Genomic DNA, 25,936 nt, shown 5'->3' with positions numbered 1-25,936 from the left:
GCGCGCGAGCAGGCGGGGCACGGCCGCCCCCGCCAGGACCCGCAGGCCCGGAAGCGCTCCCTGTCACAAAGGGGGGAACACGTGGGCGGCGACTTCCCGGGCGGCGGTGTCCAGGAGCTAGGGTCACCCGGAGAGCCGCCCCTCGTCGCCACCCGCCCGACTCCTCCGCCCCGGCCGTCCGGCCGGTCCAGCCGCAGCCGGCGCCTGGCTGTGAGGTGGAGTCCCGGCCCGGTCTGATCCTCTCCCGCCAGTACGTAAACGCGGCTCGAACCCGCATCCTGCCGGACGCCGACCCGCTCCCGCGAGTCTCCCACACTCCCCGAGGCCCCGCGATCGTGGGCAGTCCCTCGTCCCCCTCTTCCCAGGTGTTCCCCACTGTCACTGCCACTCTGAGAGCCGGGTCCTCATGTCCTATAGCTTCCTCAGACCCTCAATCCTCGGGATTTGGGGGCCTGCGGAGGACCCAGGCGAGAGGGGCCCCTGTCTATTCAAATATAGGACGCCCTGGGTCCCTCAGTCTTCCCCGTGTCTCCTCCTCCCTAGGTTTTCCACTTCGTTCGGATCCCCTCAACTATGTCCGTCCTCTACGTCTCCCCTCACCCGGATGCCTTCCCCAGCCTCCGAGCCCTCATAGCCGCTCGCTATGGGGAGGCTGGGCAGGGTCCCGGTTGGGGAGGAGCCCCCCCCCGCATCTGTCTCCAGCCGCCCCCGACCAGCAGGACTCCCTTTCCGCCACCCCGCCTGCCAGCCCTGGAGCAGGGGCCGGGGGGACTCTGGCTGTGGGGGGCCACGGCTGTGGCCCAGCTGCTGTGGCCAGCAGGCCTGGGGGGTCCTGGGGGTAGCCGGGCAGCTGTCCTCGTCCAACAGTGGGTCAGTTACGCCGACACGGAGCTAATACCAGCTGCTTGTGGGGCCACACTGCCAGCCCTGGGACTTCGAAGCTCCACACAAGACCCCCAGGTGAGAGCGGGGGTGGAGAGGGGACATTCAGAGGAAAGAAGCAAGGATTGGAATGGATAATGAGACAGGAAGGTAGCTTGTCACATGTGGAAAAAGAGTGCTCAAATCCCAGATTGCTACCTGGTATGGTAACGTTGGGCACAGTTGTTAAATTCTCTGAGCCTTGGTCTTCCTAGTCTATAAACACACAAGTTGAGGTAATACCTGCCTCACTCAGTAATGAGATTAAAAGATTTGCACAGAGCACATGGTCTATCTCTGAGTAAAAGTTTGATGAGTCTGAAACTGATGAGAATAGAGATTATTTGAATTGCAGGGAAAGACTGGGTGAGGGAAGAGATACAGTTGCTGGGAGGAGATACAGGAGGAATGCAATGAGGAAGGGCAGTGAGAGAGAACACCACTAGATTGTAACTGGAAGTGCTTCTAGAGTCGAGCTGTGCCTATTGTACTCATAGCTCTGCCTCCTTGCACAGTGTTGAGCATATGGTGGATACATAGTATTTCTTTTTTTTTTTTTTTTGAGACAGAGTCTTGCTCTGTTGCCTGGGCTAGAGTGAGTGCCGTGGCATCAGCCTAGCTCACAGCAACCTCAAACTCCTGGGCTTAAGCGATCCTACTGCCCCAGCCTCCCGAGTAGCTGGGACTACAGGCATGCACCACCATGCCCGGCTAATTTTTTCTATATATATTTTTAGTTGGCCAGATAATTTCTATTTTTTAGTAGAGACGGGGTCTCACTATTGCTCAGGCTGGTCTCGAACTCCTGACCTCGGGCGATCCACCCGCCTCGGCCTCCCAGAGTGCATAGTATTTCCTGAATGAATGAATGAATGTGTGACAGACCCTGGCTTGCTCCTTCATATCCTGATTACCCTATCAAAAATAGGCTCTCTCTCCTGGAATTTCCTATTCCCCTCAGCCTGCTTTATCTTCCTTTGTAGGAGTTCAGAAAATAGGGCAATGTATTATGTATTTGCTCATTTATTGTTCCCCCACTAGAATGTAAACTATTCCAGGTCAAGGCTCTGTTCCTGTTGTCTCATTCCTTATTTATTTATTTATTTATTTATTTTTGAGACAGCGTCTCACTCTGTTGCCCAGGCTAGAGTGCCGTGGCATCAGCCTAGCTCACAGCAACCTCAAACTCCTGGGCTTAAGCGATCCTCCTGCCTCAGCCTCCCGAGTAGCTGGGACTACAGGCATGTGCCACCATGCCCGGCTAATTTTTTCTATATATATAATTTTAGCTGTCCAGATCATTTCTTTCTATTTTTAGTAGAGATGGGGTCTTGCTCTTGCTCAGAGCTGGTCTCGAACTCCTGAGCTCGAGCAATCCTCCCACCTCAGCCTCCCAGAGCGCTAGGATTACAGGCTCGAGCCACCGTGCCCAGCCTGTCTCATTCCTTAGAGAGGTGCTGAATAGACACTTGTTGATGCTCTGGACCTGGCATTACTGTGTTGCTCTGTGCTCAATATATTGCATCTGACACATAATAAGTGTTCAGTGGGGATTTATTTCGTGAATCAGAAGTATTTTTATTATGGCCATTGGAGTGAAGAATCTGGCCTCAGAGGTGGTGATGTGTGGCAGTAGGAGTGGAGGGAGGCCAAATGGGTTGGGTGGGGTTGGAGGCGAGGGTGGGGATTGAGGTGGGTCAAGCCTTGTCTCATACCCTTCCCCTTCCTGCCAGGCTGTGCTGGGGGCCCTGGGCAGGGCCCTGAGCCCCTTGGAGGAGTGGCTTCGGCTGCACACCTACCTAGCCGGGGAGGCCCCCACTCTGGCTGACCTGGCGGCTGTCACAGCCTTGCTGCTGCCTTTCCGATATGTGAGTCACCGGGGCCTGGGGAAGAAGAGTGCTCCCCTCAGACCTCACTGTAGAGTGACTGAGGGTCATCGTTTCTTTCCCATCCCAGGTCCTCGACCCACCTGCCCGCCAGATCTGGGGTAATGTGACTCGCTGGTTTCTCACGTGTGTCCGACAGCCAGAGTTCCGGGCTGTACTAGGAGAAGTGGTTCTATTCTCAGGGGCCAGGCCTCTCTCTCGACAGTCAGGTTAGGAAGGGTAAGGAGTGGGAGGATGGGGGCTCCCGTGGGGCCTCCCATACAACTCACTTTCTTTCTTCTCATAAGAATGGCAGAATCACTGGGGCAGTGGCCTGCGGGAGGGGAGGGTAAGGTTGGGAGGACAGCCTGGGTGAGCCCTTGGGCAACTGAAATAGCCCATCTGAAACCTGCTAGCACCATTCACAGAGGGGTCCCCAGCAGGCTGAGTCTGAATTTCTGTGCCTCTGTCCAGGCTCTGACGTCCCTGCACCCCCAAAGACAGCTGCTCAGCTTAAGAAAGAGGCAAAGAAACGGGAGAAGTTAGAGAAATACCAACAGAAACAGAAGATCCAACAGCAACATCCACCTCCAGGGGAGGTGAGAGGCTAGGGTGGAGCTGGAAGGAAGGTTGATGCCATGGTGGGGTGGCTAATGTCTGGGCCTATATCTCTTCCCTCCCAAGCAGAAGAAACCAAAAGCAGAGAAGAGGGAAAAACGGGATCCTGGGGTCATTACCTATGACCTCCCAACCCCACTTGGGGAAAAGAAAGGTACTAGGAGGGGGAAGGGGCCTACCCTTCAGCTGTTCCTTCCAAGTTTTCACCCCTTCTTGCTCTGTTCTTGCTCCCACCACTTTGCTTGGTGAGAGTTTGCAGAGTCCCCCAGGCCCTCCAATGCCTGTCTTGTGATGTGAGCCGCAGGGCCCCTGATCCTTCTCTGCTGGCCTGTCCTCTTCTTAGCTGTTCCCAGCCTCGGTGCTGAGCCCTGCCCTCCTCTCCCCCAGATGTCAGTGGCACCATGCCCGACTCCTACAGCCCTCAGTATGTGGAGGCTGCTTGGTACCCTTGGTGGGAGCAGCAGGGCTTCTTCAAGCCAGAGTATGGGGTAAGTGGGCACTGCTGCCTGGCCCGGGGGTGGGGTGAGGGGAAAGGGCAGGGCTGAAGGAAACATTGCCTGGGACGGGGCTGGGAGAGGTGACACGAGGCCTTAGCGCGTGCCATCCTTCTCCACCATCAGCGTCCTAATGTGTCAGCACCAAATCCCCGAGGTGTCTTCATGATGTGCATCCCACCCCCCAACGTGACAGGCTCCCTGCACCTGGGCCACGCGCTCACCAACGCCATCCAGGACTCCCTGACTCGATGGTGAGCTCCTGTCTGCAACTCGGCCTGCTTCCTTCTTTCCTCTCTGGGCCCTTCTCTTCCCCGACCCTGCCCTCCAGCCTCCTTCCTTCTGGCTTGGCCCTCAGCTCTGCCCCCTAGTGGTGCTACACTTTATCTTTCTCTGTTTCTGTCATTCCCACCTAATCATTTAGCGTTCTCTCCTAGTCACATAATCCCACCCAGCACCCCCACTTGCAGACTCTCTTCTCTCATTTCTCTTTCTACAAAAAATGACTTTATTTTGAATTTAACTAGAAATATGTGAATATATTCTTGTGAGAAATTTAAAGTTTTAAGTCTCTCTGAACCCCCCACCTACTCCTCCCAAGATTTAGCCATTGTTATCACTTTGATGTGTCTTTCCAGACCTTTCCTATCTGTTTACTTACATGTCTATGTACCCACAGAAATTTATAGTTTTCCTTTTTATTCTATTTTCTATCATAAAGGGTTCACACCAAACATCTTGTACCACAGCTTCCTTCTTACGCTTAACAGTTTGTTTTGGAGGTCTTTCGTTGTCTTTGTGTACAGACTGACTTCTTTCTTTTTAATTGCTCCATGGTATTCTATAGTGTGGGTATACCATAGTGGAGTCACTTTTTTATTAATGGTTGTTTCTAATTCTTTTCTGTGGAAACCTTGCTGGAAGGCACATCCCTGTACGTCCGTGCTGAAGTGTGTGTGGAAGGATCTCTCTGGTGTAGCTACTAGGAAGTGAAACTGCCAGGTGGGCAGGGGCACGCGTATACTAAGTATAGCCAGAAGCTGCCAAGTTGCTCTCTAGGCCTGCTCTGCTGTTCTCTACCTCCACGAATTGCGCGTGAGGACATTCATCTCCCCATCCTTGCTAACCCTGGGCTTTATTGGTCTTCATGTTGCCAATCCGATGGGCAAAAAAATGGTACTTCTCTTATTTCACTATGTGTTTCTTTGATTACTATTGAGGCTCTGCCTCTTCTCATATGTTTCCTGGCCAGTCAGATTTCCCCTGATGTGAATTGACTGTGCCTATCTTTTGCCCATTTTGCCCACTTAGTTGATTCTTTACTGTTTTTCATTTTTAATTGGTTTGTTAGAGAATTCTTTACCTACCCTTGGTATTGTTTTTTTGTTACAAATGTTGTAAATGTTCTCATTGTATTGTTATTGTATGGTAGTTCTCCTATTATTGTATATGTTTCTCTTGTTTTGCTTTCTTTTCACCGTTAATGTTTTAATTAGTAACAACTACAAGGTCTAATATTTTAGGTGACAGATTTTTTTTTAACTTTTTTTTTTTTAAGAGACAGAGTCTCGCTCTATCACCCAGGCTGGAGTACAGTGGCATCATCATAGCTCACTGCAGCCTTGAACTTCTGGGCTCAAATGATCCTTCTGTTTCAGCCTCCCCAGTTTCTGGGACTACAGGCGTACCATGCCTGGCTAATTTTTAATTTTTTTGTAGAGATAGAGTCTCACTGTGTTGCCCAGGCTGATCTCTAATTCCTGGCCTCAAGCAATCCTGCCAAAGTGTTGGGATTATAAGCATGAGCTACCACACCCAGTGGAGACACATTTCCTTAAAATGTATTTTAGGCCGCGTGCGGTGGCTCACGCCTGTAATCCTAGCACTCTGGGAGGCCGAGGCGGGAGGATCGCTCGAGGTCAGGAGTTCGAGACCAGCCTGAGCAAGAGTGAGACCCCATCTCTACTAAAAATAGAAAGAAATGATGTGGACAGCTAAAAATATATATAGAAAAAACTTAGCTGGGCATGGTGGCGCATGCCTGTAGTCCCAGCTACTCGGGAGGCTGAGGCAGGATTGCTTAAGCCCAGGAGTTTGAGGTTGCTATGAGCTTGATGCCACGACGGTCTAGCCCAGCAACAGAGCGAGACTCTGTCTCAAAAAAAAAATTTTTTTTTGAGAATTTTTTCCTGTGTCTTACTTACTAAATTAATTTGATCAAAAAATATTTACTGGACGTGACTGTGCCAGCTGTGTTTTGGGCACTGGGAATACCATGTTTAGCATTTCGCAAACTGAGAGCTAGAATAACAGTGGTATTAACTACACGTAACATATAATAGTCAAGTTGTTTACCTGAGAACAGAATTAACACTTCTTATAAAAGTCTTAAGGTAGAAACATTTTTTCTAATGAATATGGTAAAATAAAATGTTGGAAATTCTGATTACTTTAATTGAATGGATTTACATCAATGTTTTAGAATAAAAAGTGAAATGACAGTGAGTTGTATATATTATTTCCTTTTTTCTTTCTTTCCTTTTTTTAAAACAGAGTCTTGCTCTGTTGCCTGGGCTAGAGTGCCATGGTGACAGCCTAGCTCACAGCAACCTCAAACTCCTGGGCTCAAGCAATTCTCCTGCCTCAGCCTCCCGAGTAGCTGGGACTACAGGTGCGCACGACCACACCTGGCTAATTTTTTCTATTTTTAGTAGAGACAGGGTCTCACTCTTACTCAGGCTGGTCTTGAACTCCTGAACTCAAGCGATCTTCCCTCCTTGGCCTCCCAGAGAGCTAGGATTATAAGTGTAAGCCACCATACCCGTGCTCCATATGTTTCCTTTTTTCTTTTTCAATCAGAGAATTTTCTGCAAATGTGTATGACATTTTACTGATGTATTTTTTGCTAAGTTTATCTGAGCCCCAAAAGATACTTTTCGTGAAACAGTTTGATCTTCATTTCTTAATAAGATTTCTTATGCCTCACTTCTCTAATAGTAATACCTAACAGCATCATGGAGTTCATAAAATATGTTTCTGTCCTCTGTGGTGTATAAGCAACATTTCCTGAGTATCTGTTGTCTTCAAGGGAATAGAGTTGCTACAGTCTCTGTCCTTGAGATCTGAACATAGTAGGATAAACAGACCTATAAAGTAATGAATATGCATAGTGTTACGAGTCATTTAAAATAATGTAGCGATACAATGTCACTGTGTTTTTATAGTAATTTCCTTTTCTCGCCTTTTAGTTTGCCTAGTGATTCTAAAAGGTCACAAAAAAAGATAATATTATCTCCGTCTCTCTAGTTCATCTCCAGATTAATTTCCTAAGGCATTACTAGTTCCCAATCATTTTCTCCAAAGTGGTCTAGGACTTGTCTTTTAACCTTACTTAGAGGTTTTATTGTTCCAAGGTTTCACCTTTGGATCTAGTCAGTTTCCCGATGTTGTTCTTTGTGTCTTGTTACAAAAGGTTTTTCCTGCCTCAAAATTATAAACATGTTTACTTATGTTATTTTCTTATTTTTTATTTTTGAGAAATGATATCATTTTCTAATGCTTTTCTTACAATTTTGTTTTCTTATGTTGAATTCTTTAATTTGTCTAGAATTTCCTTTTGTGAATATTGGGAAGTAGGGAGATTTTTTCCAAATAATAAGCTAGTTGTTCCAAACAAATGAAATGAATAGTTTATCCTTACCCTACTGATATGTGATGGCACATTTCACAAATACTAAATTTGCTTGGGTTTGTTTCTAGATACTGTTTTGTCCTCCTAATCTGTTACTATGTTCTCGTGTAGTAACTTTTTTTAACAATCCTAACTTTCTCATGTTTTGCTATGCAGCTGGACAAGAGTCTCCTCTTTGTTCTTTTTCTAGACTGCCTTGACTCTTCTTGCAAATCTTCTCTCCTCGACTAGTTTTAGAATCAACAGTTTCCGGCTCCACCTACCTGGCTTCTTTCCAGAGAGTCCCTTGACTCCCTGCCGAAGCCTCTGCTTCCTTTGGTGCCGGGCTCCGCCAGCCCGCTCACCCTCTGTCCTCCCTACGCCTCCCGCAGGCACCGCATGCGTGGGGAGACCACCCTGTGGAACCCTGGCTGTGACCATGCGGGCATCGCCACCCAGGTGGTGGTGGAGAAGAAACTGTGGCGCGAGCAGGGGCTGAGCCGGCACCAGCTGGGCCGAGAGGCCTTTCTACAGGAGGTCTGGAAGTGGAAGGAGGAGTGAGTGTGCAGCATCCCTGGGTACTGCAGCCCTGCCCCCATCCCGTCCAGAAAAGACCTCTGTCACCAGCCACCCCTAGCCATAGGCTCGGACCCCACTCACAGAGGCAGAGTGGCAGCTGGCTACAGGCCTGGGTCCATTTTGGAGGGCTGAATGATGCCCACGCTGCCCATCACCCGCCCAACGTCCCCCTCCAGCCCAGGCCTGAGTGCCGACCCCGGCCTGTCTGTCCACTTCCAGGAAAGGTGACCGGATTTATCACCAGTTAAAGAAGCTTGGCAGCTCCTTGGACTGGGATCGAGCCTGTTTCACTATGGACCCTGTGCGTAGGAGGGGTCTTGGGGCTGGGGCAGGATGGGGAGGCTCTTTCCCAGGAGCTGAGCCTACCCGTAGGACACCGCTGAGGGCTCACCTGCACTTCTCAGCCCATGCCATGGCCCTGTGTGTTCCCCAGCCCCCCTCTGGCGCCTGCACATCCCTCCCGTGGGGCCTGAACTCCCAAGATTCTCTGCGTCAGCACCTGTCCCCAGCCGAGCAACTTCCCTGCCATGTCCAGCATCACAAGGCTTGTTGCCTGCCCCTGTGTTCCCATAGTCCCCCCTTCACCTCAAGGAAAGTACTTCTCCCCTCAAAGGGGTCTGTGTGCTGGCCGGTGGGACTCTGGACAGAACAGGCCTCACGGGAGCCTGCTGCCTCGGGTGTCTGCCTGGGCCCCGGGCACCAAGGCCCCTCTCTCATTTCCCCTGCTCACCCCAGAAACTCTCCGCGGCCGTGACGGAGGCTTTTGTCCGGCTTCACGAAGAAGGCGTCATCTACCGCAGTACCCGCCTCGTCAACTGGTCCTGCACCCTCAACTCCGCCATTTCTGACATTGAGGTGTGCCCCCCACACCCGGCCTGTCTCCATCTCCATTCTGCCCCCAGCCCTGGCCCCTGGGCCACCTCTCTAAGTGCCCATCTTACAGGTGGACAAGAAGGAGCTGACAGGTCGCACTCTGCTCTCTGTGCCTGGCTACAAGGAGAAGGTGGAGTTTGGGGTCCTTGTGTCCTTTGCCTACAAGGTCCAAGGCTCAGGTGGGAGCCGGGGCACACAGATCCTGGGCTGGGTAGGGGACAGGGAGGGGCCAGGGCTGAGACCACAAGGCCTTCTGTCACCCCAGACAGCGACGAGGAGGTCGTGGTGGCAACGACTCGGATCGAGACAATGCTGGGAGATGTGGCTATAGCTGTGCACCCCAAAGATCCCAGATACCAGGTGAGGAGAGTGCTGGCCGGAAGGGCCCCACTCATGGGGCTGGGGCTGGGTAGGGTCTGAGGCCACTGCCTGAGGAGAGGAAATTGGGTAGAAACTCGTCTTCCAGCTCCTTTCCCAGCTCTGAGGGTGGAGGCGTTGGGACCGTTTGGGGGAGTTTGATGTTGGGTCAGTCAGGACCCTGGACTTCGCACATTTCTGACATCTCCCTGCGCCCCCAGAACCTGAAGGGGAGGAGCGTGGCCCACCCGTTCCTGTCTCGGAGCCTCCCCATTGTCTTTGATGAATTTGTGGACATGGAGTTCGGCACAGGTGAGCACGGGGCAGGCCCCTGGGGACAGCAGGGGACTGCAGGGCACAGCACACCCCGGCCATCTATCTTCACTCTCAGAGAGAAAGAAAATAAGCTTTAGCCAAATAGGCAGGACTTGGGCTGGTTCTCAGGGGACCGTATCAGGGAAGTGGGGCCAAGGTGGTCTGTAGCCGCGTCCTTCAGCAAAAGAGGTGAGTGTGGGGAGGAACTCTGCAAGTCCCTCGTGACCCGACACCCCATGTACACCCAGGTGCGGTGAAGATCACCCCGGCACACGACCAGAATGACTATGAGGTTGGGCAGCGGCACGGGCTGGAGGCCGTGAGCATCATGGACGCCCGTGGGGCCCTTGTCAACGTGCCCCCACCCTTCCTGGTGAGGCAGGCCGGGTGTGGGGCCCCGGGTCGGGGAGATGGGGGGCCCCTAGGCATCGCCATGACGAGGCCTCTTTCCTACCCAGGGCTTGCCCAGGTTTGAGGCCAGGAAGGTGGTGCTGGCAGCACTGAAAGATCAGGGACTGTTTCGTGGCATCAAGGACAACCCCATGGTGGTGCCGCTATGCAAGTGAGGGGGCCAGGGAGGGTGGCGAGGCGAGGGTGCTCCTCAAGGTGTTCACCACCTGACCTCCCCACCCCCCGTGTCCCCCAGCCGGTCTAAGGACGTGGTGGAGCCTCTGCTGCGGCCACAGTGGTACGTGCGCTGTGGGGAGATGGCCCAGGCCGCCAGCGCTGCTGTCACTCGGGGCGACCTCTGCATCTTGCCTGAGGCCCACCGACGGACGTGGCATGCCTGGATGGACAACATCCGGTGCGTAGCAGGGGCCTGGGCTAGGGGCTGCACAGGGCACAGGCCGGGGCACCTCCAGGCCCTCCGTGACCACCACCCCCACATTTGCAGGGACTGGTGCATTTCCCGGCAGCTGTGGTGGGGCCATCGCATCCCAGCCTACTTTGTCACCGTGGACGACCCAGCGGTACCCCCTGGGGAGGTGAGGACAGGGCCAGAGCTGGATACTGGGACATCTCGGGGAGCTTTGGGGTTACTGGGCCCTTGGTGGGGGGAGGGGCAGGGCAAGGCGGAGGCGAGGCGCCGCTCGGTGTCCGCGCTACCGTGGCAGGACCCTGACGAGCGGTACTGGGTGAGCGGACGCAGCAAGGCGGAGGCCCGGGAGAAGGCAGCCAAGGAGTTTGGAGTGTCCCCTGACAGGATCGGTCTCCAGCAAGGCAAGGCGGGGCCTGGGCATGGGGGGCCAGAGCTGGGGCTTTCTTCTTTGCTCCACCCTCTCTAACCTCTGACCTTTGGCCTCCCTCAGATGAGGACGTACTGGACACCTGGTTCTCCTCCGGCCTCTTCCCCTTCTCTATTTTGGGCTGGCCCAACCAGGTGTGTTCTGGGGCCTGGGCGGTGGGGTGGAGGCCTTGAAGGTGGCTGCTAGGCTCTCCTTCACACCCGGTCTGCCCGCAGTCAGAAGACCTGAGCGTGTTCTACCCGGGGACACTGCTGGAGACAGGCCACGACATCCTCTTCTTCTGGGTGGCCCGGATGGTCATGCTCGGCCTGAAGCTCACCGGCAGGCTGCCCTTCAGAGAGGTGCGGACAGAGCCCAGGCCCCCTCGCCCGCCCCGCTGCAGCTCGGGCTCAGCACGGGTGGGCGACGGGCGGCCTGTGGCCGGCTGCGGGCAGGCCAGCTCCACTCGGTGACTCCCGAGCCCTGGCCCGGGGCTTTGTCTTCCCGGAGGGGGGAGCGCTTCTGATTCACATAAAGGGGCCGAACGGGCTGGTGTGGACACTGGGTGGGGCCTGAGGTGGGGTAGGCCGGATGTGGGGCCCTGGTTGAGGGGCACCGAGGCCAGGGAGGGAGGGGACTCAGCCCCTGGCCTCCCCAACATGCCCTGCAGGTCTACCTCCATGCCATCGTGCGGGACGCTCACGGCCGGAAGATGAGCAAGTCTCTAGGCAACGTCATCGACCCCCTGGACGTCATCTTCGGAGTCTCCCTGCAGGTGGGGCCGGTCGCTAGGCCAGCCGGGAAGGGCTGTGGGGCCATGGCCGTGGCCACCTGACCACTCCCACCTCCACCCTCAGGGCCTCCACGACCAGTTACTGAACAGCAACCTGGATCCCAGGGAGGTGGAGAAGGCCAAAGAAGGGCAGGTACGGAGGGTGGGCCTGGATGGAGTGTGAGGGGAAGGGCGGGGGGCTGGCTGAGGACATTCCGCTCTGCCTCCTCCCTGCAGAAGGCAGACTTCCCGGCGGGGATTCCTGAGTGTGGCACCGATGCTCTCCGGTTTGGGCTGTGCGCCTACACGTCCCAGGGTATGGCCCCCAAACCTCCCCTGAGGCCCATCCCTGTCCTCTGCCCTGGCCTCTGGCGGGCGTGGGCTGAGAGCCACAATGGTGCGCTTCACTCCCCACCCAGGTCGTGACATCAACCTGGATGTGAACCGGATATTGGGTTACCGCCACTTCTGCAACAAGCTCTGGAATGCCACCAAGTTTGCCCTGCGTGGCCTTGGGAAGGGTTTCGTGCCCTCACCCACCTCCAGGGTAAGGCCTGCTGGGCGGCAAGGTTGGCAGCACCCACGCAGTTTGCTCCCCTGCCCTGTAGGGCCTCCATGTAGCTGGAAGGACAGACAGACACAGAGACACATGGTTACAGGGAAAGCCCAGGGCACTGGGGTCCTCCCCGAGGTGGCTGGGGGCCTGTCCCTCGTGCCCTGATCCAGGGCACATGCTCGGTTGCTTTGGACCCCATCAGACTGCTGGCGCGAACTCGCCCACGGTTCCTGGCCGTGCGCAGGGCCCGCTGGCTGATGCGCCTTCTCCCCAGCCTGGAGGCGGCGAGAGCCTGGCGGACCGCTGGATCCTCAGCCGGCTGACCGAGGCCGTGCGGCTCAGCAACCACGGTTTCCAGGCCTACGACTTCCCAGCCGTCACCACTGCCCAGTACAGCTTCTGGCTCTATGAGCTCTGTGACGTCTACTTGGTGAGAAGCAGGCGAGAGGAGGGGTCCGGGGGAGGATGGCGGAGCCCTGGGCCCAGTTTTGCCGGGGATGGCCATGAGCCCTGAGCCAACCCATCCCTTCCTGGTCCTCACGGGCTCACAGAGGGCTTGAGGCTAGACCTCCAGCCCTGAGCCCTGTGCCTCTGTGCTCTAGGAGTGCCTGAAACCTGTACTGAACGGGGTGGACCAGGTGGCGGCCGAGTGTGCCCGCCAGACCCTCTACACCTGCCTGGATGTTGGCTTGCGGCTGCTGTCACCCTTCATGCCCTTCGTGACGGAGGAGCTATTCCAGAGGCTGCCTCGGAGGACGCCACAGGCTCCCCCGAGCCTCTGCGTTACCCCCTACCCGGAGCCCTCGGAGGTATGGGGCACGGGCTGGAGGGGGCACTCTGGCCTGCCCTCCCAGGCCCCCTCACCCTGTCCTCCGCCCCACAGTGCTCCTGGAAGGACCCTGAGGCGGAAGCCGCCCTTGAGCTGGCACTAAGCATCACTCGAGCCATTCGCTCCCTGCGTGCCGACTACAACCTCACCCGGATCCGGCCCGACTGTGAGCCTCAGGCCCCCACGTCCCCGTCCCGCTGTCCCCAGGCCCAGAATCCGGCTGTGGTTGCCTAGCCTCCTACCTCTTTGGGCCCAGGCCTCACCTTCCTCCGTACCCGGCAGGTTTCCTGGAAGTGGCTGACGAGGCCACAGGTGTCCTGGCATCGGCTGTGTCGGGCTACGTGCAGGCGCTGGCCAGCGCGGGTGTGGTGGCTGTCCTGGCCCTGGGGGCTCCCGCGCCACAGGGCTGCGCTGTGGCCCTGGCCTCTGACCGCTGCTCCATCCACCTGCAGCTGCAGGGACTGGTGGACCCGGCCCGGGAGCTGGGCAAGCTGCAGGCCAAGCGGGCTGAGGCGCAGCGGCAGGCCCAGCGTCTGCGGGAACGCCGCGCCGCCTCCGGCTACCCTGTCAAGGTGCCCCTCGAAGTCCAGGAGGCAGACGAAGCCAAGGTGTGTGGTGCGAGGGGCATTTCCCACACCATTTGCCCCTCCATCAAAACCCTGGTCTGGAAGTTGGACCCTGTACTGAGCCCTGGCGTGTCCACAGGGGAGCACGGAGCCCAGGCCCCTCGAGCAGGGACCGTGCAATGCCCTCCCCTCAGGCCCCCGACATTGGAATAGCCAGGGGTGGGGACACAGCCCAGGCTCACAGGACAGGTTGGAGACAGAAGCTGACCTAGACCCAGGCATCCTGCCTCCCAGCCAGACCCCTCGTACCCCACCCAGCTGCTCGGAACATGGAAATGCACGTGACAGTCAGGAGCCCTGGGCCTAGCGCCCCTCCCCAGCCCACCGGGCTGGCCCTGGAAGACCGAGCTCGCCTCCTCATGTCCCCTGCCCGGCAGGCCCCCAGCCTCCTGGCTTCCTCCAGGGAGGAGCAGTGGGGTGAACTGCATAGACGCAGGGAAACACAGGCATGGAGGCCCAGAGCCAGAGCCTGGAGTGGACGTGGTTCCCCCAGTAGCCCTCGAGTTGCGCCATCTTCATTTTACACAGGAAGGCTGAGTGGCTTGCCCGGGGTCTGCGCTCTCCTGCCCAGGTCGGGCACGGGGCAGGCACGTGGGCTCTGAGGCCCCTTCTTTTTTAATTTTTGTTTTTTGTTTTTTTCTTGTACATTCTTACAATGAAATTGAGGCCCTTGTCCTTAGGGACTGACCACTCTGTGGGAAAAGCAAGACCCAAGAGGCTTGGTCATGGTGGAAAAGAGGGGGTGTTGCTGGTGGGAAGGCTGGTGAGAATTAGGGGGTGCGGGGCCAGCCACGCACACATGCCCCCAAACTCCTCCCTTCTCATGGACCTCACTCATCTTTCCAACTTTGCCATCCTGGGTGTTTGAGGGTCTCCTCGCTTGGGCCTGGGTCCTCACCACCAGCCCTGGCCCCCCGCCCCCCATTCCAGCTCCAGCAGACGGAAGCAGAGCTCAGGAAGGTGGACGAGGCCATCGCCCTGTTTCAGAAGATGCTGTGATCCACCCAACTTCAGGCCTCACAGCCCCCGGCAGTCCACCATGGGGATGGCAACAATAAAATATTTTGCCACAGAATCGTGTCTGTGTCCGCAGTGGGGAGGGGGAGGGGGCAGAGGGCTGGGTTCCTGAGTCCTTGGAGCTGCCCGTGTGAGCAGTGTGGGGGCTGCAGGCAGGGAGCGAGGCCCTGGTCCTGGGATGCAGAGGGGGGTGTCTGTCTGGATCTGTCCCTGGCACCGTGCCAGGCCTGAGTCATGCTGCCTGCTGCCTTCCTCCCCAGCTCTCAACTCCGCACTGCGGTCGAGGGAGGTCCGCCCTGGCACCGGTTGCTGCCTGTGGCCTTGGACAGGCCTGAGCAGAGGGGCCAGGGGTTGCCTGTCCTGGCCCCACAGTGCTGGGGCCTCCCTCCCCCTCCATTGAGTCCCGGTTAATTATAACTCTGACCTAAGTGCCCTGTGACGCCACGCCTGGGCCAGCCCTGCCCAGGAGACCCAGCAACCAGGTAGGGAGAGGCCTGAGAGGAGAGACTTAGACTTGGGCGGGGTGGGGGTCAGGTGTCCCTGCGGCAGGGCTGGGGACTCGGCCTGGGGCTGGGAAGAGGACCCTGGGGGAGGAGCCTTGGACCCCACTCCTGGCAGGTGCATGTCCCTATTGGCCTGATAAGGGCCCCGGGTTGTCTGGGTGACAGCCAGGGCAGGGAAGCCGGGCCGGAGCAGACAAGGTGTTTGAGGCAAAGCAGGTGCCCATGGGGACAGCGGAGCCGGGCCTGCCCTGCAGTCACTGCTGCTTCCTCCCTTGACGGCCTTCTGTCCCCCAGGTCCATGCCTCAGCCATGCTCTGCGCAGACGTGCCCCCACCCCTGCTGGGCCCCTCAGCGCTGCTTCTGCTGCAGCTGCTGCTGCACCCCACATCTGCCTTCTTCCCCAACATCTGGAGCCTGCTGGCTGCCCCTGGCTCCATCACCCACCAGGACCTGACTGAGGAGGCCGCGCTCAACGTCACCCTGCAGCTCTTCCTGGAGCAGCCACCCCCGGGCCGGCCCCTCCTGCGTCTCGAGGACTTCCTGGTGAGCATCCCTGGGTCTCGTCACTTCCCTGCCAGGTTCCCCAATTCCCTGGGACCTCCTTGAGGGCTCTGGTTGCCGAGAGAAGGGGTACCCAACTGCCCCACCTGCTCGCCACCCCCACCCCTGCAGCAGCAGTACTGGGTGGTCCTGGCTCTGAGCTCAGCAGTCCCCCCTTAGACAGGGCCAGGACTGCCCTCCCTGGCAGGGCTCAGCACCTCGGTTCTGCCCACGCGCAGCCTCCAGTGCAGTTGCTGAGATGATGCCGGCAAGGGTCCCATCCAAGGGGCTTCCCTGGAGCCCTTGTCCCCACCATTCTCTCCAGGGCAGGACCCTCCTTGCCGACGACCTCTTTGCCGCCTACTTTGGACCTGGGTCTCCTTCTCGGCGCTTCCGAGCAGCCTTAGGCGAGGTGTCTCGTGCCAATGCAGCCCAGGACTTCCTGCCAACTTCCAGGAACGACCCCGACCTGCACTTTGATGCCGAGCGACTGCGCCAGGGGCGCACACGCCTGGTGGGGGCTCTGCGGGAGACCCTGGTGGCAGCCAGAGCCCTTGACCACAGCCTGGCCCGCCAGCGCCTAGGGGCTGCGCTTCATGCCTTGCAGGTGACAACAGAGTTGGGGCAATGGTTAGAGAGGCCTTCACCTCTGGTCTCCTGTCTGGGATGGAAGCCTTAATCGTGCCCCCTCCTCTGAGAGGGACTGCTGCTTGCCAGGGCCTCGAGGCTATGTCCCCTCCCCGCTCCCCACCTCCACCCTGCAGTGCTTCCTGTGGGAACAGCAAGGAGGGTGCTTTGGCTGGAGAGAGGGGAGAGGAGGGGAGCAGTACTTGGTGCAGGGCCGTGCAGCTGCTGAGAGGCCTTCGGTTAGACGCTGAGTGAGGTGGGCAGATGCTGGGACGTTCCCACTTGGCAAAGCTCTGCTTGAGGCAGGGCAGAGGGCAGCAGAGGGGACGTGGGGTGTCTGGCAGGAGCAGCGGGGCTGGGAGGAGACTTTCTGGGTGGGGAACTTGGAGGCACATCAGGGCAGGAGATGGTGAGAACAGTCAGACTAGTGCCTGTCCCTCTCCTGTCCTGGGACCAGGATTTCTACAGTCACAGCAACTGGGTGGAACTGGGGGAGCAGCAGCCACACCCTCACCTCCTCTGGCCCAGGCTGGAGCTCCAGAGCCTGGCACAAGGTACGGCCACGACCCCAGTGGTGGGGTGGAGCCCGCAGATCCACCTCTTCAGTCCACCCAGCCCCACCGTGTCACATTCTGAGGTCACATAGGTTATCTCTGCAAGGACTGTGAGGTCCCCCAGTCCAACCAAAGGCCCGGTCAGTGAAGTGGCTTCCCCAAGGTCACACAGGGGAGAGCAGCAGGACCAGGTCCCCAGACCTCACTCCAGTCTTTCATGCGGCTTCCTGCCCCCACTGGCTCACACGGGCCTTCTCTCAGTCCCCTCATCCTCCCGACCAAACTAGGACCAGAAGCTGCCCCTGTCCATTATGGGTTCGCATCCTGTCCACAGTCCCCGTAGGACTGGGCCCCAGCTTTCCTGGTTTTCTAGCCCAGTCCCAGACACAAATATTCAGTGTCACCACCAGCCCACGAATCCTAGGTTTTGGTTCAGAAAGCTTGCCAGGGAGCCCGCAGGCTCTCCCCCTGTCCCAGCGGGGAGGAAAAGCTGAAGAAGTCTGGGTGGACAGGGACAAAGGCCAGGGTAGCAGGGTCTTGGGTTCCAGCCACCTGCCCTCTCTCCCCAGTGGGCGACGCTACTTGCTCCGATTGCGAGGGGTTGAGCTGCCCCGGGAATTGGCTGGGCTTCACGCGGCTCACTTCCGGCTACTTTGGAACTCATCCCCCCAAACCTCCAGGTACCAGGCAGGAAAGCTTCCCAGAAGGAAGGGGAGAAAGTCACTGCCTTCGATCCTGCGCAGGACCTCAGTCCTGTAGGCCGTGTCCATTTCCCGGGGCACCGCTTCCTAGAGGGAGAGGATGTCGGGAACAGGGCGGGCGGAGGAAGGCCCGCTGAGGGGCCTGGGCGCCAGGGTGGGGGCAGCTTCTGGCTCAGCTGATAGGATTTCTCCGCTGCTGCGGGCAGCTTTGGGGCCTGGCTGGCGGATCAGGGATCCACCACGTGCTGTGATGACTGCCCTCCATACAGTGTCATCATTTTCTGCTGATCCTTTGCCGAGGGGTGACAGGGACAGGCCAGGTCAGAAAGGGCCTCTGTTGCGTAAGAGGCAGTGGGCTTTTGGCCTCCCGCTCTCCAGACCCCTGTCCCCATCCCAGGGAAATGTAGCCACGGGGGCCGTTTTGACCGGAGCAGCTCCCAGCCGCCCCGGGGAGGCATCAACAAGGATAGCACATCCCCAGGCTTCTCCCCCCACCACATGCTGCACCTCCAGGCTGCAAAACTGGCCCTTCTGGCCTCCATCCAGGCCTTCAGCCTGCTGCGAAGCCGCCTGGGAGACAGGGGTTTCTCCAGGTGAGCGGCCTCTGGAGATGAGTGGGTGCTCCTGGGGGAGCTGAGAAACCCGGCGCTGGGGACGGACGCGCAGACCCTTCACTGCGCCTCTGGCCTGCTCCCCAGGCTGCTGGACATCACCCCAGCCTCCAGCCTGAGCTTCGTCCTGGACACCACAGGCAGTATGGGTGAGGAGATCAACGCTGCCAAAATCCAGGCTCGCCGCATCGTGGAGCAGCGGCGCGGCAGCCCCATGGAGCCTGCCCACTATGTCCTGGTGCCTTTCCATGACCCAGGTGACTGCGGTCTGGCCAGGACAGCAGAGGGAAGGGAAGTCCAGGGCAGGGGATGAAGGCCTCTGATGAGGAAGCGGGCCTTGTGACTCCACTTCCTAAACAAAACTGGGGCACTTCCTGTGGTCCTGAGTGAGCCTCTTCTGGATGGATACCCGCGACAGTGGGTCCAGTTGTCCTCTGTGGTGTATCTGTCACACTCTGTAAACCTATATCTGGCTCTTGCTCTATGATCCTGTCTTCCTCTCCTCAATAAACCTCAATTTCATGCTTGCCTTTCAAAAATAAAAACTACTTGTCCACCGCAGGAGCACAGTAGGCCTCTCGGCGGGGGAGGTGGCCCTGGGGAGGAATGAGGAGAGCGCTTTCCTCACTCATCTCAACCTCCTTTCCCCTCCCCAGGGTTCGGCCCAGTCTTTACAGCCAGTGACCCTGACAGCTTCTGGCGACAACTCAATGAGATCCACGCCTTGGGGGGCGGAGACGAGCCTGAGATGTGCCTGTCTGCCCTGCAGGTCTGGCGCCTCCCTTCCCCGCTTATCCCCCAGGTCTCCGCTAGGGGGAGCGCGATCCTTCCTAGGGCTCCTCGCCTTCCGTTCTGCCCCCTCTGCCTTTAGAACCTATTTAATAGTTTCACTAGCTTCACTTCAGGGTTCCAGGGCCATATTCCTTTCTGCTCTGTCCCCCGGCTCTACCCATTCCCCTGCCATTGCCACTTTTAACAGTGGCACTTTCCCTCTCCGCCAGCTGGCCCTGCTGCACACACCTCCATTCTCAGACATCTTTGTATTCACGGACGCCTCCCCCAAGGATGCCTTTCTCACCAGCCAGGTGGAATCCCTGACTCAGGAGCGGCGCTGCAGGGTGAGCATGGCTGTGGGAGACACAGTGTTAGCCACCCAGGGATGTGGGAGACCCTGTGACGACAATCTTGTAACACGGGTCACACCACGCTCTGGTGGCCCAACCAGCCTTGGCGCGCGATGGAAGAAGTAGACAATGAACATGACATTTTCTCATACCCTTAACAACACTCGCACGTGGGAGGCCCTACCCTTAGTGATGCTGCATTTATATTTGGACCTGCCCCATAAACCATTTGAAGAGCTGGAGATCTAGTTGCCAGAAATCCACTGTGAAATATTGACAGTTAAAAGGGGGTGACCAATGGCTAACTGAAGACCAGGGGTTGTGTCACTGGGAGACCCTGCTGTAGCAGCCAGAGGGTAAACAGAGAGAACTTATTGCTAATCATAAGCTCTGAAGAAAGCTTGAGCACTGGGATTCTCATTTTAACAGTAGATGGCACTCAGACACCCCAAGCACTGGGCCCTCTTCTGGCCATAGGTAACATTCCTGGTGACTGAAGACCCATCGAGGGTTCAGGCCCGAGCTCGGCGAGAGGTCTTGTCCCCTCTGCGTTTTGAGCCATATGAAGCAGTGGCCCTGGCCTCAGGCGGAGAGGTGATCTTCACCAAAGACCAGCACATTCGGGACGTGGCAGCCATTGTTGGGGAGAGCATGGCTGCCCTGGTGAGTACATGGGGCCACAGGGGCCGGTGCCCTCAGTTCAGAGCTAAAGGGTGGTAACACTGTGTCTCTTCTTGTCAGAGAAGGGGGAATGGTTCCCACTGCTGTGTTGCTATTCCAGTCACAGGGGTGGGAAAGGAAGCTGCTCTCCCTCTGAGATCCATGGCTACCCACCTTCCACATTGTCCTGCCATATTAGTAAAGCCCTCCCCCACCTTGGCCTCCAGTATTCTGCCCTCAGGGCTGCCACAGAAAGTCCTGCCATCTTTTAAGGGGGGACAAGAAGTGATTGCCTCATCCCGAATCCCTTGCCTCCAGCTTTGTCGTTGACCATAAAACTCCGTCCCTGGCCCTGGGCCCCTCTCTTGCTGGTGTCCCTTCTCCATATGTGCGTTGGTTTCTTTCTGTCTCTGCCTTTCTCCTGTCTTTGTTCCCACCTCATTCCATACCTTATCTTTTTTTTTTTTTTTTTTGAGACAGAGTCTTGCTCTGTTGCCCGGGCTAGAGTGAGTGCCGTGGCGTCAACCTAGCTCACAGCAACCTCAAACTCCTGAGCTCAAGCGATCCTCCTGCCTCAGCCTCCCGAGTAGCTGGGACTACAGGCATGCACCACCATGCCCGGCTAATTTTTCTATATACTTTTAGTTGTCCAGCTAACTTCTTTCTATTTTTAGTGGAGATGGGTCCTCATTCTTGCTCAGGCTGGTCTCGAACTCCTGAGCTGAAAGGATCCGCCCGCCTCGGCCTCCCAGAGAGCTAGGATTACAGGCATGAGCCACCGCGCCTGGCCCATACCTTATCTTTTCCTTCATTTTTGGATCCCGCCCATCCCCCAAGGTGACTCTTCCGCTGGACCCTCCTGTTGTGGTGTCTGGGAGGCCACTTGTGTTCAGTGTGGATGGGCTGCTCCAGAAAGTCACAGTCCGGATCCACGGGGACATCAGCAGCTTCTGGATCAAGAACCCTGCAGGTACCTCCCTACGTGTCAAGGCAGAGGGAAGAATGGGGGATGGACAATTGGGGGGCGTACTAAGGGAAAGGAATCGTTTCACATGACAATCTCTTGCCCTGACTCCAGGGATCTCCCAGGGCCAGGAGGAAGGTGTGGGTCCTCTAGGTCACACTCACCACTTTGGGCAGTTCTGGATGGTGACCATGAATGACCCCCCACAGACAGGAACCTGGGAGATCCAGGTTACAGCTGAGGGTACCCCCAGGGTAAGAGTGCAAGGTAAGGAGGGAGGTATTCCTGGGAAGGGGCAGGGGAGACTGCAGGCCTCTGAGAGCAGCATGAGTCACATTCCTTTGGGGAAAGTCTCTGACTGCCTTTGATCTCTCCCAGCACAGACCTCCCTGGACTTCCTCTTCCACTTTGGGATCCCCATGGAGGATGGACCCCACCCTGGCCTCTACCCCCTGACTCAGCCAGTTGCAGGTACGTCCATTCCCTAACCCTCCCCACCCCAGCTCATTAGTTTTATGTATATGTATACATACATATATGCATGTGTATATATGCCCTTTTTATTGAGTTATAATTTACTTATAGTAAAGTACACTAAACTTAAGTACACTGCTTGGTGCATTTCATATAACACACCCATGTAACCACTGCCAGTTCAAGATACAGAACATTTCGTGCACCCTGGGCCCCCTTCTGGTGCTCCCCACCAACACCCCTCAGGAACCCCTTTCCCCATCCTTGTCCCCAGATGTAAGCCCTACTCCGAAAGCCATTCATTCTTTTTTCCCCCCATGTCTCTGAATCTCACGCAGACCACCGTGTTCCCCTCCCTTCCTCTGTCCCAGGTGTCCAGACCCAGCTGCTGGTAGAAGTGACAGGGTTGGGATCCAGAGGCAACTCTGGGGATCCTTGGCCGCATTTCTCCCACGTCATCCTTCGAGGGGTCCTGGAGGGCGCTGAACTAGGCCGGGTGCCTTTGGAGCCCGTGGGACCCCCAGAGCGAGGACTCCTCGCGGCTTCGCTGCCGCCCACGCTGCTGTCCACCCTTGGGCCCTTCTCCCTGGAGCTGCTTGGGCAGGACGGAGGGGGGCGGCGTCTGCACAGGGCAGCCCCTCAGCCTTGCACTGTGGTCCCCGTCCTTCTGGAGGTGAGACGCAAGGGGGAGGTGCGGCTGAGGCTGGAGTAGAGCTGGGGTCCTGCCCTGACCGGCCCTTCTCCACAGCTCAGCGGCCCCCCAGGTTTCTTGACCCCGGGCAGCAAGGTCCCGCTCAGCCTCCGCATCGCCAGCTTCTCGGCCCCTCAGGATCTTGACCTTACGATGTCTGCGAACCCCAGCTTCGCCCTCACCTCCAACCTGTCCAGGTAGGCCCCCGAACCCTCCAGCTCCCTCTGGCCACACCTTTTCGGTTCTCCCGGCGCCGCCCATCTGGCTTGGATACTCCGGCCCACGCTCTCCACCCCAAGCCCCGCCCCTGAACCCTTCCTATTGGCCCTCCGAGTGCTCGCCTCCCCGCCCCCGCCCTTGGCTCCGCCCCTGGCTCTCGGCCACCGGTTGCCTGAGACTTCAGCCAGACTTCAGCCGGACGCCTGGGACCACTTTCCAGAGTTCGCCTGGGACAGAATGAGTCCGCTTGGGGCCGCTTGTGGCTGGAGGTCCCGGACTCAGCCGCCCCGGACTCGGTAGTGATGGTGACTGTGACTGCGGTGGGTCAAGAAGCCAGCCCAGTGCCCCCGACCCATGCTTTCCTCCGGCTCTTGGTGCTGGCCCCAGCCCTGCAGGTGAGGTCCCCCCACTTTCCGTGGCAGGGTGGGCAGGGCAGAGGGAGGGCGGTGTAGGCTTAATTTGGGTACAGCCCCAGCACACCCTGACTTCTCTCCCTCTTTCCCCTAGGACCAGCTCGCTGCCCCTGCCCACTCCTCTGGCCCTGTCCTCACCATGCCCACTCCTGTCTTTTGCCCCTTCACTTTGGTGACTCAGGGCAGGGCTGGTGGGGGGATGGCTGGCAACCCCTTATGGAGCACAGTTGGAGGGGGGCTGCTCCTGCTAGGCTTGGCATCCTGGTGACACAACAGCCCCTAGGGGGATGGGTCTCCAGCACTATTTTCAATTGGACCCATTGGTAAAAAGGTCACAGGGGCCTTGGGCTTTATCTCTCCCAGCTGGAGAGATGTTCCTTCTCATGCACTTGTCCCTTCTCTTTCTTAAAAACTGCGAGATGGGGATAGAGGGTAGAGGATTTTTCCACAGTGCATTTTCCCTAATCCTATGGGAAACAAACCAAAGGAAGTTTTGGAAAAAGTTACTTTCAGTTTCTCTGTAGCACCTTTATTCCACTAACTATTCATGCTCTCCCAGGCTCAGGTAGAGGGGAAGATATCTGGGGAGGAGACAAGCATTGGGAGTCGGGTAGGAAGATACCAGAAAATGTTATTTATAGATTGTTTTTGTATTAAATTCTGGAAAAGTTTCTGTTTTATTTTTATATTTAAGCCTAAAGAACAGTTTCAATAAACATGTCTTCTACCCAGAGGGATTTCAAAGACAGATCATTTTGACACATCATATAGGGCAGAGAGAGGGCATGGCACACCAAGAAGATGAAACAGAAGTTTTCAGAACCACAGGAGAAAGTTGACACCAAGTTTGAACTTCATTGACCCACTAGCTGGAGCCACTTAGCTGCTGAGTTAAGAAGCAGAACAAGGAGGCTGGGGGTCTTGACTCAGCCTGCTCCTTCACCAGACTAAGGGGAGTGAAAAGAGGGTTTAGACACGGGTAGGACCCCTTCGTTCCTTGGGGCAGCCCAGCTTAGCCATCTCCCTCTTTGGCTGGGTGACTCCTTTCTGTTGCCTTGACAACTCCTGGAGGAGAGAAATGAACTAGGCATCTGGGCCTCTCCCTACCCTGTGGGGTGGAGGCTTCTGCCCTCCCCGCACATCCCTTACAGTTTACCTGTTGCTGCCACACATTCTGCTTCCATAGCCTTTCCTTCCAATCCTGCGAGGCACAGGAACTGGCCTTGTTCAGTGGACATGGGGAGAACTGAGGGGAGATTCGCTGTGTTTTCTGTTAAACTAGTGCTGACCCCAACACTCCCCTCAATAGTCCCACTTCCCAAAAGTCTAAGCTGAAGGCAATAAACTCACCTTCCCCTGAATCAGATTCTGCAAACAGATGTTCACCTTTTGAATCTGGGCTAACTGGGGGCCACCAGGCTCTGGGTGTGAATCTGTTAGAAAATTCTAAAGGAGGAGTTGGAGGCTGACAACATGGTGAAAACCTGATGTCCACCTGCCACTCTTTTTCTGTCACCACCTTCTCCTCATCTGCATCCCCTCATCCAATACCATCCCAGGCAGGTGGGAAATCCAGTACTCTCCCCTCCATCTCTATCTGTCTATCTATTTGAGAGAGCCTCACTCTGTCACCCAGGCTAGAGTGCAGTGGTAGCATTGTAGCTCACAGCAACCTCAAACTCCTGGGCTTAAGTGATCCTCCTGCCTCAGCCTCCCGAGTAGCTGGGACTCTAGGTGTACCCCACCATGCTTGGCTAATTTTTTCTATTTTTAGTAGAGACGAGGTCTCTCTCTTGTTCAGGCTGGTCTTGAACTCAAGCGATCCTCCCGCCTCAAGCTCCCAGAGTGCTAGGATTACAGGCTTGAGCCACCACCCAGCCTCCGCTCCATCTCTTTAACATGTCAGTTTCTCCATCCCCCTCAGACAGCACAATTCCCCCTTTCCCTATTCTATATGGATCCTCCCTGTCCATCCCTGCTCCATTGGAGTAATCCAGGCCACGCCCTCATCTCTATGGAGTGATCCAAATCCAATCCCTCTGAATGGAATGCAGACCAGCCTCACCAGCACCAACAATGAACATCAACATAATGCTTGGTGGCATCTTGTCATTATGATGCTGCCTCCAATTCATGATCCCTGCCCATTAACTCTCCCCTCTCCAGAGTGGTCTCAGGCTGTGTCCTCACATGCTCTGCTCTCCCTCCCCTGCTCCCCATTCACACAGAGGGGCAGCCCCATACCTCACCAAGGGCCCCCAGATGCAGCTGCTGTTGCTGTGCCTCCCTCAGACGGTCTCCAAACCAGGCCTGGCCATGCTCTAGCAGCTCCAGCCCCTGCCACAGGGCATCCTGTTCTCTCTCCAGAGCCTGCATCCTCTGCAGCTGGGAAAGACAAGCAGCAGAAGCTGACTCTGTGCCACAGCAGGGCTCTGGGTCATGGCCCTTTCTTTCCACCCCTGGTTGGGTTCACTGTCTGGTCACTGAGTGTGAGCCCAGACTGGCCACTGAGGACCGGGAGGGCAAGGGGGAGCAGGCAGGAAGACTTTGTGGGTCCTCAAGTTGAGTGGAAATATAAGGGGCAGATCTAGGTAGAGGGGCTTCCTCTGGGACCTCTTGTTGGGGTAATACTCACCCAGAGGAAGAAGCTCTGGGCCCCTGGGTCTTGGCGGCTTGTCCCCAGCGGCAGCAGCAGAACTGTGTATGGAGCCTGCACCAGAGGCAGCCCACCAGGACCTCGGCTCCCCATGGCTCTGAGCTGGGAAGGGTGGAGCCACTCCCACTGGTGTAACCCAAGCTGGTCCCTCCCCCTCCACCCCTGCCTTGCACCCATCCTGCCTTGTCTTGCAGTCTCCCTGGCCCCTTCTTGCTGTGTGTGTCTGAGGCTGGGGTGTTCCTACTTGTGGAGAGAGACCATCTCCCTTGGGCCCCTGTGTCTTCCCTCCAATCTGTTTCTGTAGGGCCTAAGTGGTTTGTTCTCATGAAGTCCCCTTGGGTAGAATCTGAGGGTCTCCCTACAGCAGTGTCCCTGTATTTTTAAGGAGGCAGGGCAATTTCCTGTGTGGACTCCTGCTTGGGGTTTCAGCTCTTTCCTATTCTCTTGTTTTGTTTTGGCTGGCCTCAGGAAACAATACCTT

At 56.8% G+C, this 25,936-nt stretch overlaps 3 protein-coding genes across 12 annotated transcripts; 2 read left to right on the top strand and 1 right to left on the bottom strand.

Annotated features, from left to right (window-relative positions):
• The first annotated feature begins 48 nt into the window (after window positions 1-48).
• VARS1 (valyl-tRNA synthetase 1) lies at window positions 49-14,776 on the top strand. Of its 3 annotated transcripts, none has more exons than XM_045541703.1 (30): window positions 49-250; window positions 544-960; window positions 2,655-2,789; window positions 2,878-3,016; window positions 3,261-3,385; window positions 3,474-3,558; window positions 3,792-3,892; window positions 4,025-4,152; window positions 7,961-8,125; window positions 8,367-8,448; window positions 8,883-9,002; window positions 9,091-9,199; window positions 9,286-9,380; window positions 9,599-9,689; window positions 9,941-10,065; window positions 10,151-10,254; window positions 10,339-10,497; window positions 10,588-10,678; window positions 10,808-10,913; window positions 11,003-11,073; window positions 11,155-11,280; window positions 11,589-11,693; window positions 11,776-11,844; window positions 11,928-12,006; window positions 12,110-12,237; window positions 12,521-12,676; window positions 12,849-13,055; window positions 13,130-13,241; window positions 13,358-13,683; window positions 14,632-14,776. In XM_045541703.1, the coding sequence occupies exons 2-30, from the start codon at window positions 574-576 to the stop codon at window positions 14,698-14,700; spliced, it is 3,795 nt and encodes a 1,264-aa protein (XP_045397659.1). In that variant the 5' UTR covers window positions 49-250; window positions 544-573; the 3' UTR covers window positions 14,701-14,776. The 3 variants fall into 3 exon arrangements, with proteins under 3 accessions (XP_045397659.1, XP_045397657.1, XP_045397660.1); XM_045541701.1 differs by having other exon boundaries at window positions 3,471-3,558; XM_045541704.1 differs by lacking the exons at window positions 49-250; window positions 544-960; window positions 2,655-2,789 and having other exon boundaries at window positions 2,935-3,026.
• A 22-nt stretch (window positions 14,777-14,798) lies between these two features.
• On the top strand, window positions 14,799-23,470 carry VWA7 (von Willebrand factor A domain containing 7). 2 transcript variants are annotated; one of them, XM_045541705.1, is made up of 17 exons: window positions 14,799-15,200; window positions 15,516-15,764; window positions 16,087-16,368; window positions 16,846-16,942; window positions 17,512-17,622; window positions 18,041-18,236; window positions 18,342-18,511; window positions 18,911-19,023; window positions 19,256-19,372; window positions 19,856-20,041; window positions 20,876-21,008; window positions 21,117-21,269; window positions 21,381-21,473; window positions 21,848-22,149; window positions 22,225-22,364; window positions 22,607-22,781; window positions 22,894-23,470. In XM_045541705.1, the coding sequence occupies exons 2-17, from the start codon at window positions 15,531-15,533 to the stop codon at window positions 23,065-23,067; spliced, it is 2,676 nt and encodes an 891-aa protein (XP_045397661.1). In that variant the 5' UTR covers window positions 14,799-15,200; window positions 15,516-15,530; the 3' UTR covers window positions 23,068-23,470. The 2 variants fall into 2 exon arrangements, with proteins under 2 accessions (XP_045397661.1, XP_045397662.1); XM_045541706.1 differs by lacking the exon at window positions 14,799-15,200 and having other exon boundaries at window positions 15,739-15,764; window positions 15,942-16,368.
• Window positions 23,345-25,838, bottom strand: SAPCD1 (suppressor APC domain containing 1). 7 transcript variants are annotated; one of them, XM_045541713.1, is made up of 5 exons: window positions 25,435-25,838; window positions 25,044-25,184; window positions 24,150-24,245; window positions 23,956-24,069; window positions 23,345-23,864 (listed from the first exon to the last, which is right to left on the bottom strand). In XM_045541713.1, the coding sequence occupies exons 1-5, from the start codon at window positions 25,630-25,632 to the stop codon at window positions 23,769-23,771; spliced, it is 645 nt and encodes a 214-aa protein (XP_045397669.1). In that variant the 5' UTR covers window positions 25,633-25,838; the 3' UTR covers window positions 23,345-23,768. The 7 variants fall into 7 exon arrangements, with proteins under 7 accessions (XP_045397669.1, XP_045397671.1, XP_045397673.1 ...); XM_045541715.1 differs by having other exon boundaries at window positions 23,956-24,045; XM_045541717.1 differs by having other exon boundaries at window positions 23,956-24,021.
• Between the last annotated feature and the right edge of the window lie 98 nt (window positions 25,839-25,936).

This window comes from Lemur catta, chromosome 2, assembly GCF_020740605.2.
Source record: "Lemur catta isolate mLemCat1 chromosome 2, mLemCat1.pri, whole genome shotgun sequence".
In the NCBI taxonomy this organism is placed as follows: domain Eukaryota; kingdom Metazoa; phylum Chordata; class Mammalia; order Primates; family Lemuridae; genus Lemur; species Lemur catta.
Note: the sequence above shows the minus strand (reverse complement) of the source record. Positions and strands in the feature narration are given on the sequence as shown.

Bases quoted from the DNA above. Each gene is read 5' to 3' on its own strand.
- SAPCD1 (XM_045541711.1), bottom strand. From the start codon at position 25,632: ATGGGTGCAAGGCAGGGGTGGAGGGGGAGGGACCAGCTTGGGTTACAC. The intron at 25,185-25,434 runs GTGAGTATTACC...TGTCTTTCCCAG, and splicing joins CCCAGAGCTTCTTCCTCTGG to CTGCAGAGGATGCAGGCTCT. The intron at 24,070-24,149 runs GTGAGTTTATTG...CTAGTTTAACAG, and splicing joins AGAATCTGATTCAGGGGAAG to AAAACACAGCGAATCTCCCC.
- VWA7 (XM_045541705.1), top strand. From the start codon at position 15,531: ATGCTCTGCGCAGACGTGCCCCCACCCCTGCTGGGCCCCTCAGCGCTG. The intron at 15,765-16,086 runs GTGAGCATCCCT...CATTCTCTCCAG, and splicing joins TGCGTCTCGAGGACTTCCTG to GGCAGGACCCTCCTTGCCGA. The intron at 22,150-22,224 runs GTGAGACGCAAG...CCTTCTCCACAG, and splicing joins TGGTCCCCGTCCTTCTGGAG to CTCAGCGGCCCCCCAGGTTT.
- VARS1 (XM_045541701.1), top strand. From the start codon at position 574: ATGTCCGTCCTCTACGTCTCCCCTCACCCGGATGCCTTCCCCAGCCTC. The intron at 9,381-9,598 runs GTGAGGAGAGTG...CTGCGCCCCCAG, and splicing joins CCAAAGATCCCAGATACCAG to AACCTGAAGGGGAGGAGCGT. The intron at 12,238-12,520 runs GTAAGGCCTGCT...CCTTCTCCCCAG, and splicing joins TGCCCTCACCCACCTCCAGG to CCTGGAGGCGGCGAGAGCCT.